Consider the following 12,988-nt stretch of genomic DNA (forward strand, 5'->3'; position numbering starts at 1 on the left):
TGTCCCCGTGTAGTCCGGAGCGCCAGTGTGGGAGGTCTCGTCAGATGAAGTGTCGTCTTTTTCGCAGGAGGAGACTATGGAATCGTAGCCGGCCGTGTATGACTTAGGGAAAATGTGTCTGTGGCGTACACAGTTTGTTGAGACGATAAACGTAGAATTTAACTACCGTGGCAAGTTTGCTTCATATGCTGTGCAGTTCTCTGTGGTTTAGCATTATTATATTAAAGATGAAATTCCATTTTTTAGTAACAAGTATCAAAATGTAATGATTGTAAATGTAAATATTAACCCACATATTCCACATTTTCAGTGCATTTGCTCTGTTTTCTGTATGTCTGTGTATGTGCTAGTGTCCCGGATGGCTCCCAGACATACAGAAAACAGTGCAAACGTCCTGCAACTGTAGAATATGCGGTTGGAGGTGACTGAATGCATTCGAATACAGTGCTATACTACGCCGCCCGACCAGAAAAATAGTGCGTTTGCGCTGGGTGTTGGCAGATGTACTACATTTACAAGCAATTTCAGAACACAGAATGAGAGGTTATGTCATGATCGCATGAGTAGAAGTGACATAAAAAAATCGATAAACTTCCGGAAAGTACGTATAAATTGAGCGAAAATACGTCGAAATGCCGGGAAATTGAAGGAGTACTTGCATGTCTTCGGATTGCAGAACAATTCTTGTACGTAGGAACGAGTATACGACAGCAAGAGGAATGCGGGAAAACGGGGAGATGGAAGCACCAGAAACCGGGGATACAATCTCTTATTTTTCGTCGAGGCCGCATTCTATTATATGCCTATTGAGGTAATAGTGGAACGCGCAATTTAAATGCTGTCTTCGATGCTTTCCTGGAGAAAAGAGATCCATCTGCCTCTAAACTTGCTTGCATATGCGTTAAAGGATGACAGAGAGTGGATGGAGTGATAGGGTGAGATTGAGCTGTAACGAGGTAGGATTTAATGCTAGAATGATGATGCCTTCCAGAGAGAGGGAAATGTCGCTACAGGTCATTTGACCATTTTCTTCCATTGCTCTGTCGGGATGCATCTGTTGTGTGACATAACCTGCGTTCGACTCGCATAGAACTGCGTGTTTTGTGTGTGACGTGGAGCACTGTCTACTTGCGATCGTTAACAGCGAACCTCTCCGTCATCAGAGGACTTCCAACCTGTTTCGACACATTCCTCAAGACGAACGAAGATTTATGCGGCGTACTCCATTCCCCTGCCGCATCTTGGGCATAAACTCGAGTCTTAAGTTTCATAAGTACGGTGATTCTAAGCGATAGGTGTCTGCGAGGTACTACAGTCTGCTTGACAGATGTCCTGTTTACGGAGTTAGTGGCGGAATGACGTGTTACTTCTCATTTCAGACACCGCTGCTATGCTTTTGTCCCTTTCTTCGTAAGAGGCATTCCCCGTTACTAACGATCATTTTATATAGGACTGATGCGAGCATAGTATAATTTCTGAACCGTGATCGCGTGTGAATAGTGGGGGCTATACACCTCTGTAAAGCTATATTGTACGCGTATCACTAGGAATCGATGTTTTGAGGAGGTAGATTTTCATTTTAAAGTTTGTCATGCGCTAGAAATATGTTCCTTACATTGGGATAGTAACACTGTTGCGTTACACACCACTAATAGTTCGGAAACCGCAAAGATCTAACATTATAGCGTATTTTAAGTGTACAACATTGAAGCCTTAGGAGTGCATGTGTTTATGTTCTCTCTTACCAATACCTTCTTGGTAATGGCCCCAGATACTAGAACAATACTTCAAAATTGCTAGCGAAGTTGATTTACGTAAAACACAGCAAACTCCGTCCATCTGGAGTTCCACCACGCATAAAAGACACCCGTTTCTTGTTCTTAACCGTCTGCTTATCATCAAAACAGTTTCATATCTACTGTACACCGGTAAGGGGCGCTAACCTCCTCGACATTCGCGCATCTGGAGAAATCTTGTGCTCTTGGATGGGCATGGGACAGCAATTACATCCTCGGTTCGCCCTGTTCGTACACGAAACGTGGAATGTAGCTATATGCTTCTGGTCAGCTGCAGGGAGCGTTGGTCAAAGACAATTCGAAGAGCTCTTTCGGTCTCTAACTTTATTCTAAGAATGCGAGAATGCCCTGTGACTCCATCGTAAGTCACGCACTATGATCGAAGTACTAGAGGTATGTAGGTCGCTGTCTGGTATACTTTGGTGTATATGTTCGAGAATTAATAATGAATCAACATACTGCACAGTCATCTACTTACAATCGCGATGGTACTCGCAAAGTAGTGGGGGGCTGTTTATTACAGTACAGCGACAGTGTTTTTCCCATCCCAACAGTCCACTGGTACAATGTTAATTACCACATAATGTGATTTACATTGTGCTATGCCTAGTTTCCTGGGGGAGTCAATGGACCAAACGTGTTAATGTCAGTAAAGAATCTGGTACAGCCATCGAAGTCGTTTAGGAAAAAAATTAATGGCAGTGTACAAGGCGTGTTACAGCAGAAAAAGCGGTGTATCAAACAATGAAACAGGGTCCCTTTCCTGTGACTGATAACGTATGGGAGAAGGTTCTCGCACAGTACAGGGGTAAAGCTTTACACCGGTGTGTGAATGCGATATCATTCACTGGCCACCTGCTCCAATGGATAAATTCCTGTATATTCAATAGGATCACCGCATATGCTCGATGCCGGCATGAAGACGGTATTCATTTTCGATATATCGGACGAGAGAGATGCCGTAAAAGATCTATTGGATGAAATTAACGAAGTTTTTATAGTTCGTAATTTTTCTCTGCTGGATAGTACAGAATAACGATGATAAAATGATTGGGCGATAGACGAGAATGCATCCTGAGGGACACGGATCTGCTTCGATGTTGAGTCTTCCTAATTTTCCTAGCAAAAACCACCATCGTAACTGTTCGTACTGTCGTCGTGTTGCAGGAGCAGGCTTCATTTGACGCTGACCTTCCCCATCTTACATTGGTGATACAGCTACGACATGTTCCCACTTCCACCGAGTGGTCAAAACATGCTCCTACAGCATTAGCTCAGCTCACTCTGTTTCTACACAGGTTGCAGAATGTGGTGGATATTGCTCTCTCCGACTTCCGCGTAAAATTGATCTCCCTATCAACTGCGGTGTGTATTAATGTACATCGCTCCATATCAATGGTGTATTTCTAGTCCTGGCTATCCACTGGGTACGCTGTTGATTACCACATAATGATTGACTGACACTACTCCGTTGAGATGGAGGCAACCTTGACGGAACACTGGATATCTGCTACTTGTCGCTGATGAACATGGGATTACAGTTGTTTGTAAGTGTTCCTCATTGCTACCGAGTCATCCTATTTCCATATGCTGTGATACCCTACACATGTTTGTACACTCCTGGAAATGGAAAAAAGAACACATTGACACCGGTGTGTCAGACCCACCATACTTGCTCCGGACACTGCGAGAGGGCTGTACAAGCAATGATCACACGCACGGCACAGCGGACACACCAGGAACCGCGGTGTTGGCCGTCGAATGGCGCTAGCTGCGCAGCATTTGTGCACCGCCGCCGTCAGTGTCAGCCAGTTTGCCGTGGCATACGGAGCTCCATCGCAGTCTTTAACACTGGTAGCATGCCGCGACAGCGTGGACGTGAACCGTATGTGCAGTTGACGGACTTTGAGCGAGGGCATATAGTGGGCATGCGGGAGGCCGGGTGGACGTACCGCCGAATTGCTCAACACGTGGGGCGTGAGGTCTCCACAGTACATCGATGTTGTCGCCAGTGGTCGGCGGAAGGTGCACGTGCCCGTCGACCTGGGACCGGACCGCAGCGACGCACGGATGCACGCCAAGACCGTAGGATCCTACGCAGTGCCGTAGGGGACCGCACCGCCACTTCCCAGCAAATTAGGGACACTGTTGCTCCTGGGGTATCGGCGAGGACCATTCGCAACCGTCTCCATGAAGCTGGGCTACGGTCCCGCACACCGTTAGGCCGTCTTCCGCTCACGCCCCAACATCGTGCAGCCCACCTCCAGTGGTGTCGCGACAGGCGTGAATGGAGGGACGAATGGAGACGTGTCGTCTTCAGCGATGAGAGTCGCTTCTGCCTTGGTGCCAATGATGGTCGTATTCGTGTTTGGCGCCGTGCAGGTGAGCGCCACAATCAGGACTGCATACGACCGAGGCACACAGGGCCAACACCCGGCATCATGGTGTGGGGAGCGATCTCCTACACTGGCCGTACACCACTGGTGATCGTCGAGGGGACACTCAATAGTGCACGGTACATCCAAACCGTCATCGAACCCATCGTTCTACCATTCCTAGACCGGCAAGGGAACTTGCTGTTCCAACAGGACAATGCACGTCCGCATGTATCCCGTGCCACCCAACGTGCTCTAGAAGGTGTAAGTCAACTACCCTGGCCAGCAAGATCTCCGGATCTGTCCCCCATTGAGCATGTTTGGGACTGGATGAAGCGTCGTCTCACGCGGTCTGCACGTCCAGCACGAACGCTGGTCCAACTGAGGCGCCAGGTGGAAATGGCATGGCAAGCCGTTCCACAGGACTACATCCAGCATCTCTACGATCGTCTCCATGGGAGAATAGCAGCCTGCATTGCTGCGAAAGGTGGATATACACTGTACTAGTGCCGACATTGTGCATGCTCTGTTGCATGTGCCTATGTGCCTGTGGTTCTGTCAGTGTGATCATGTGATGTATCTGACCCCAGGAATGTGTCAATAAAGTTTCCCCTTCCTGGGACAATGAATTCACGGTGTTCTTATTTCAATTTCCAGGAGTGTATTTTGTTTTTCACCAATAAGATAACAGTACCCCTTCCTATTTGTGCTACATCTCTCGTGTTGTGAATAGCACCTTTTGGCAATGGTCAACACTGTAACAGAAGTCATGTACATGACTGCAAAATGAAGGAACAATGCTTTTCGAAACGGAGCACCGAGACATCCACCACCCTTTCGATGGGAAGATGAGATTAACTGTACAGGTAATCACCTTCGAATAGTTGTTGGAAGCGCTCTACAATACCACAATCTCTTCCAGTTTCCAAATGTTGAGATGTCTTCCACATTTTTGTCGATGAGAAACAATGCGTCTGTATTTTATTTCTACCATCCTGTGGTGTGGTTGCTGTATAGTTTATGCCATGCGTGTTCAGTTTTCTGTGACAGCCAGAGGGTCGAAACGTGTTAATGTCGATCTAGCAGAAGCTGACAATGCTCATGGTAGCAAAAATAAAGTGTATGGTGGTGTACACTAATTGGGTGTGTTACAACTGAAAAAACTGCTTATGAAGGAGCAATACGGGAACCCTCTCGTGTGGTTGATAGTCTGTTGGATATGGTCATCCTACAGTACAGGTGATGAAACCTTACACCAGTCTGTGGAAGCGACTTCAGTCACAAATCACCTGCTCCAATGAACCCAGTACCTGTGTATTTAATAGGATCGCCATATGTGTTTGGGTGATAGACATGAATGCACCCTGATAGACACAGACCTCCTTTGGACTACCTGTACGTAGTTTGGAGGTGTGTTGCAAAATCTTTGTCCTTCCTTCACACCAAGTATTATGTGTAGTCTTCCTAATTTTCCCAACAAGAAACCCCACCGAACTGCTCATACTATCTCTTCTACTACCTCATGTTGCAGGGGAAAGCTTCGTTTGACGTTGGCCTTACACACTGTACACGGTTGGCGCAGCTGTGACACCACGTTCCCATTTCCACCGAGTGGTCGAAACGCGCTCCTGTCGGATTAACTCAGCTCGTCCTGTTTCCCCACAGGATGCAGAAGCTGTTAGATATAGCGCTCTCCAACTTCCGCACAGATCAGATATAAATTGGGACGATCACATGGTCTAAGCTGCAGGGGCGGCGGGGCAGAGACTTACGAGCAGTTGCAAGATGCAGGGGGACTGTCTAAAAACAGCGCTGGAGTTCTTGGTGTATGGAATCCTTCGCAGACAGGTTCAAAAAAAGAAAAGGTGACCCGCTTCGAGATACGAGAGTGGCACGAATATGATTCACCAGTGCCTGTAATCATTAAAAGAAATCTCTACAGGATCCAATGCAAATATGTGATTGACTGGATAGACTTGATTCCAAATTGCGGACCGCATTTCTGACTGAAAGTGTAACACTATCAGCGACCGTATGTACCTGTAAACTGAAGACCGCTTTTTTTGCAGGGTGATGGTAACATAGACGTGACAATCGTGTTTTTTAATAGCGTGGTTATTATTTGAAATGTATGTTGTGGGTTGTAGAATTCCTCTGTGGTCAGCTTCAGATGTGATTTCTCAATGGTGTTCCTCGAAAAGAACATCGTTTTCCCTCCATGGATTCCCAGTTGTCCTACATGGCGAGTATAATACGACTGCTGAAAAAGAATTACTCGCCATGCAAAGTGATTCTCATGACCAATTTAATTAATTAGTCTATCAAATTGATATCAATGACGGCCGCCTGGTGGGTGGACGAGATGGCTAGGGCACCATGGAATGATTCCTGCCAAGTGTTTCTTTTTTTTTCGTTGTGGAGGTATCTTTTAATGAAATTTCAATCTCGCACTTATACACAGCGCGATATAGGCTCTCAAGATTTGTTTCTTAAATGCTAGTATGATATAGCATCGCATTGGTAGAAGTGTAACTGTCGTAGTGTACAAAACAGGCATGTGCTCTCGAATTATAGCTTCTTGTTGTCAAACGCTAAATGAATGTGTTTTTTTTTTTTCAATATGTGTGCCAATGATGTATATGATTGTCTCAAATGTTTTAATACACATGTGCACGAGAGTTTATTTCCAGACACTTACTGTGAGAGACGCTCTCAGATCGTGTAATTTGTTCAACGAACTGGAAGAAATTGTTTAATATCGATTTTTTTTCGTTGGAGTTTAAATTCCAGTTTTTTATTTGCTCTGATGACGGTTTCGAAATAAGGAGGACATTCTGCAGTGACCGGTAGTTGTCGCATCAAAATAGTTGTAGTTTTATTTTCATGATTTTACGCAGGATAGGCATGTCCCTGCTGATCATTGTGATCGGTGGTGGTACACTTCACTAGACGTCAGAAAATAATGAGATGCAACTGCAGTCGAAGGCTAAAACTATACCTATTTTGCTATCACGAAACTGAAAGAAAATGGACTTGGCCTATTTTCGTGGAAAGAGGACGTTTACTATCGACGCAAATGTTTTTCCCTTTCTTAATACGAGGGGCGTTCAGAAAGTAAGCTCCGATCGGTCGCGAAATGGAAACGACTATGAAAATCCGATAAAGCTTTGCACAGATGTGTTGGGTAGTGTCTCTAGTATAACCCCAGTTAGCATCACGTCGCTCTTCTCATTTCTGAGCTCGCAGTGAGTGCGTAAAGATGTCTAGAAAATAGTGTCTGCCGCCAAGTACGAGGGCCTGGTGAGAAATTTCGCCTGAAGCTATGCAGCTAACATTACATAACTGTCGTGCTGTTTCTTCTTCAAGACAATTCTCAGCCGCATTCTGCAGGGGCAATGAAGATGCTCCTGCATCGTTTTCAAATGGAAATGTGAGATTACCCACAATACAGTACGCAATTGTCTCCCCCTGAGTTTCATCTCTGGTCACATGAACCGCTGTCTTTGAAGACAACATTTTGACACAGACAACGAGGTGTAGGCCAGCGTGGAGAATTGGCGGAAAGCACTGGCGGCAGCCTTCTATGATGAGGCTATTGAAAAGTTGGTACAACGCTATGACAAAAGTCTAAGTCAGAACGGCGACTACGTAGAGAAGTGGCTGAAAGGTGTAGCTAATTGTTACAAGTAAAACATTTCTGATGTTCACTGTGGTTTCAATTTGGCAATCAATCGGAGCTTACTTTCTGAACAGGCCTCGTAGTTGCTTTATTATAAGAGTCGAGATGATCTTAAATGGTCCAGTGCAGAACCGCGGGTGACTTCTGTACGAGGCCGTGGCTCTCCCTTGGTCGGGACAGCGGTCATTTATCACGCTTCTGAGTGATGCCGGCGTCGCGCTTTGTACTGAAGGCACTGCGGGAGCGGCTTTCTGTTTCGCAAACAGCCAACTTTTGAAATAGCCATCTGGAGCGTCCTCCGGATGGGCGCAGTTATGCTACTTAATTTCCCTCTTGTATTGTCCAGGGTGGTGGAAAGCCAAGTGTGGCCAGCGAGCGCAGAGGCTGGCAGCAAACGGTAGATTGTTGTGGCCTGCCCCCACCATAAGGCGGTCGGCGGAGCAGCTGGCCGTTTGAAGGAGCATGTGTTCCCCCACCATAGGTGGATGGAGGGAGGGAAGGGTGGAGGGAGAGAGGAAGGGGGCCTCGATTTTCGGCAGTTTGTGGACGTCTATCGGGGAGAATGCACATTCAACTATCACCTCCTGTGCAGTCTTTTAAGACGACAATTTTCCCTAGTATATGTGCTGCATTATTACCCGTTCATTACGAGTGCCAGTTTTTTCATGACAATTTCGAATTGTAATTAGAACTTTGACACAATTTTTTTCCATCAGTTGTGGTAGCGTGTATTGGCTTCGATTACTTGGGCTGCTGGATGGTTTTTGGGCAGCCATCTGTACCGAACTCTGACATCAAAAAGCAATAGATACTGTATGCTTACAGGTAATACCCTTTTTAAACTCCTCTCTCTCCAACATCAGTATCTCGTCAGTTGAATGTATTTCCCACCCCCAAGTATAAGATAGTACCATACACCCCACCGTTTTCCCACCGGCTTGTAGGTGTGGTAGAGTTTGAGTGTGTCTGTCGTTAGTTTCAGGTGGCATTGCGAAATTTTTTTCCCAGCAGGATAACACCAGTTGTATGGTATTGTAGGTTTTTGTGGTGTACTGCGCTTTTATGCCGTCCTTGAGTAGCGCTATGCATATAGTTGTGTAATTAGGCCCAATCTTTGTGATTAATTATGTAATTAGGATCGATCTTTGCGTCAGTTTCCGGACCAACCTTCCGCTCCCTCATCTGGAGCACCAGGCTTCGTGTCCCAGAAAGGGCACCGTCAATTATTAATTTCCCATCCATTCCAAGCACCTCTGGCGGTATACTTGTGGTAAGGGGGTGCACATGGGATTTCTGCCCAGGAGGGCCAGGGTTCGAGTCCTGGAAGGGCATCGCCATTTTTAATTTTCCATCAATTCCTGGGTTAGGGGTGGGGTGGGGTGTCAGCACAGCCCTCGGACAAAGAAATTCCCGCCAAAATTCGAAATTCCCAACAGTTAGGTAGGTTGGGGAGGGGGAAGAAGGGATGAGGGGGCTGGGGCACAGGTGCAGCTGAGAAAACAAGTGATGTCATCCAGGGACAGGGGCAGGAGTGGCCGGGGCGGGGGTGATGAATTGATCAATTTAATTAATTTGCATATCAATTTGATATCAAAATTGAATCGAGGACCCCACTATCCGACTACTGTAATTTACGAAATATTTTTTCTATTATACCTTCCAGACATTAGTCTAATATCTGGAAATGATACGAAAGTAGTAGTGGATAGAGTTAAAATTTACTAATGGAATGGCGAAAGCTACAATGTATCCAAGAAGAAATGCTTCCGGAGGTGAATTTACGAGTAATAGCAACTGACTCACCTGTAAGCAGAGGAATACAGAAGTACTCTTTCACTTGCAAGAAATATTATTACATGTTGTGAGTTAATTCTAAGTAATGGGTAAAAAGGTAAATGCTGTGTAATTAGTCACTGATTACATTGGATTTCTCTTAAAACTACACGTTGTTAAGGATTCGTAAGTAATCAGTCTGTATCTGAAGAAACTTCCAGACAATAAAATGCCATAGTATCAAAATGTTGAATCCAAAGAAATACGCAACATCTATTACAGCAATCATTAAGTGGCTTTCCAAGTGCACACCATATTTTAAGATAGGGAAAATTATTGCAATTACCTTTGGGGACTAAGAAACGTACTGCACTTACGTGCTGAGAGATGAAGCCCTGTTAGAGACATATGTCGGGAAGAGCACAGAACCTGAAAAATGTATCCAACGTGGCTAGAGGTGAACATAATATTAAACGACAGTTCAGAGAGTAAAATGCGGGTAGCACATACCACCCAGTGGTTGACAGTGAATGAAGATGGATTATAAGGCATCATATTGTATTTCATATGGAACCAAGTATAATGAACACCGACAGATTATTGCCCTAAGAGAGCAGGAGAACTATTTTTATCAGCGTTCGTGATGTATTTTTGAAGTGCAAGTGGATCAAGTTGACATGGTAACGAGCACTTGATGTCATATCAGACGTAATAGAAAGGTTTGAGTCCACAAATGTAGAAAAATTCCCAACAGAATTGTTTGCTTTTAAGGCAAATGGGAAATAGGACGCTCGGTTTCCTGACTGCAGGTTTACTTCCACTGATATTTGCCTTGCCCCTATGGCAGCAACATCTTTGGCACTCTTCACACTCTGATTGCAACTGATACGCAAGCGACTTGGATCTATAAGAATAAAAAAAATAAAACGATCCTAATCTTGAGGAGAATTTGATGTATGTAGTCTACGAATCAATACAATAGCGCCTTTGGCTGCTCCTCTTCCCTTCCTCCTGGTACTAGATCCCATTATAAATATAAACAAATACGACATGAGTTCGTCCTGTACCGTGTGCTGTAACTTAAATAGGTAAATAAAATAAGCGTTTTGCACTCGTTGATGGTTTTGGCTGTTAGTTTAGTAAAATTACAGATGAGATGATAAAGAGTACGTGTGCTGTTGCAGCGGCAGGAATTAGTGGGTGAGATGCAGCTGGTGGCGCTTTATGTGTTGCTGGCGGCAGCTGCAGTGACGGGTGACCTGGCCGCCGTGGACCTGTTCTGCGGCTGCCGAGTGAACCACCACCAGGACTGGAAGTACGTCCTCCACTGCACCAGGGAGCAGGTACTGTACCGTACAGTACAGCTATTTCCTCATAGATAACAGTAAGTAGGTGAAGAGCTCATGCATCAATTATGTACTGCACGCGCTCACGTTTATCGTTTGAAATATTACAAGTTGCATGGGGGCTTAATTATTTAGAATGCAAATAATTTTTAATTTTAGTCGCTGTATGTCCGGCAACGAAGTCTCGTAACCGGTTGGCCCTGACTAGTATTAGTACGCAATCTGACTCCATAGAATAACAACAAAGAATGAAAGGAAATTTCCGTTACCAAAATTAATTAAGTCCCCAGCAACTATAAAAGCTACGAAACAAAAACTACGGAACAACAAAGCACAAGTGTAACTGTTCTGTGTGTGGAAGTGTGATTCAACGTACACATCTGGCACGGTTCTTCCTCAATTAGACAAGATATTTTAAATACCATTTACACTGAATTAATTAAATAAAACTGAAATACTATAATTGCACATAGAAACCCGAATTACAGTCTAATACATGAACACAAGCCAGATGCTTTGTTGACTGAACCTGTGACCAAGAGGGATTGTTAGTTAGGAAATTTAAAATAAAATAAAAAAATGTTTTTTACCTTCATATATATTGACTAAAAATACACTCTGTTCATTACAACATCTCCATTCGAACAACATCTGCTGTCTAGCCCATCAAAACAACTGCACGCGACATGGCCTCAACTAGTACAGCTATCGACATCCTCTCAGCAAAGCACTAACCACCACTGCACTGCCAGTGGAGGCGGCGGAATAAAACCCTTTGGCGCGATCTCTAGCGCTGTGACTCAGTGTAGCCACCTTTCAAAGTATGTCCATAGATATCAAAAACTGACAATCTCACATGTTCAGGGATATACATATCGGGTCATACATCTATATTCGGCTAGGGGGATTTATAGTTTCTACTCCTAACTAAAATCGTGACGCTCGGAGATTGTCAACGAAGGATTATCATACATGCAGGATTATCAAATTCATTTTTAAAAACCTGATTTTATTAAAAGGAATATAAGCAAAGCGTATAGTTTTAACCTCCAAAGCAAGTAATTGTTGGTTATTAATCAGAATAGTAGAGAAAACAGTATAAAAAAATTAGAAGTATGCAGTGTGAGTCACCCGTTTTATATCGTGAACGGCTCCAGATATTGCAGCGAGGTTTTAGGCAAATAATAGTACGCTAGGAGGAACATATTTTGATATGCAAGAAAGGATCTTATCTTTAGTATCGATAAGTATATTAAAGTAAGAACAAAGTTTTAAATAGAATCATATAATTTTAACGGCATCCAAAAGCGCTTGAAATAGCGTGTACGGTGGTATAATGCGTATTAGTTTTGAAGTTGGAACTTTTCGTAGAAGAATCCGAGAAATATTCTGAAGCTGAAAATCTAATAGCGCGAAATCGGCTATTGTGATGTTAAAACGCTCATGGGAGTGTACGTTGTTGTATGAAGCCTTTTGACTGTTTACCTGTTTGCACTGCAGAACTGCCGGTCGGAGTGCCGTGCGGTTCTAGGCCCTACAGTCTGGAGCCAAGTGCCCGCTACGGTCCCAGGTTCCATTTTAAAAAAGCATACTTATTGTAATATTTAGGTTGATACCAGAGTTCAGAGCATTGTCCATACAAAAAATTACGCACTCCTCACCAAATTACCACCGTTCGGGAAATAAAATGGGTGTTACGTGACTTACACTCTGTATTACTTTCCTGTAAAAACGAAATTTAATTAAAAGTCGGGTACGGTACTACTCTGTCAAATTAGTTGAAGGGTCAAAGTTTTAGAAAAGATTAATATATATAACTAATTTTTTTAAACGCCAGTTACGAAGTAAAATAACCAGCACTGAGTTGCGAATCTTAAGAAAAAACTAATCATTAAAAACCGTTAGCATGAATTTGGTGCAGTTTAATTGGAACCCTTGCCTTTAGGAGTGAAACAGATATCTAACGCTGTCGAGGGTTGAAAATGTCGGGCTGGTATCCGTCACTGATGGTTTAATGAT

General features: G+C 44.1%; 1 protein-coding gene across 1 annotated transcript in view; it reads left to right on the forward strand.

Moving 5' to 3' along the window:
- Positions 1-12,988, forward strand: part of LOC124595525 (macrophage mannose receptor 1-like) — a 67,048-nt gene that overhangs the window by 14,633 nt on the left and 39,427 nt on the right. Inside the window, exon 2 of the mRNA XM_047134294.1 lies at positions 10,808-10,966. Coding sequence (XP_046990250.1) covers positions 10,829-10,966 — 138 coding nt within the window. The 5' untranslated portion in view covers positions 10,808-10,828. The remainder of the gene's footprint in view (positions 1-10,807; positions 10,967-12,988) is intronic.

Source organism: Schistocerca americana, chromosome 2 (genome assembly GCF_021461395.2).
Source record: "Schistocerca americana isolate TAMUIC-IGC-003095 chromosome 2, iqSchAmer2.1, whole genome shotgun sequence".
NCBI lineage: Eukaryota > Metazoa > Arthropoda > Insecta > Orthoptera > Acrididae > Schistocerca > Schistocerca americana.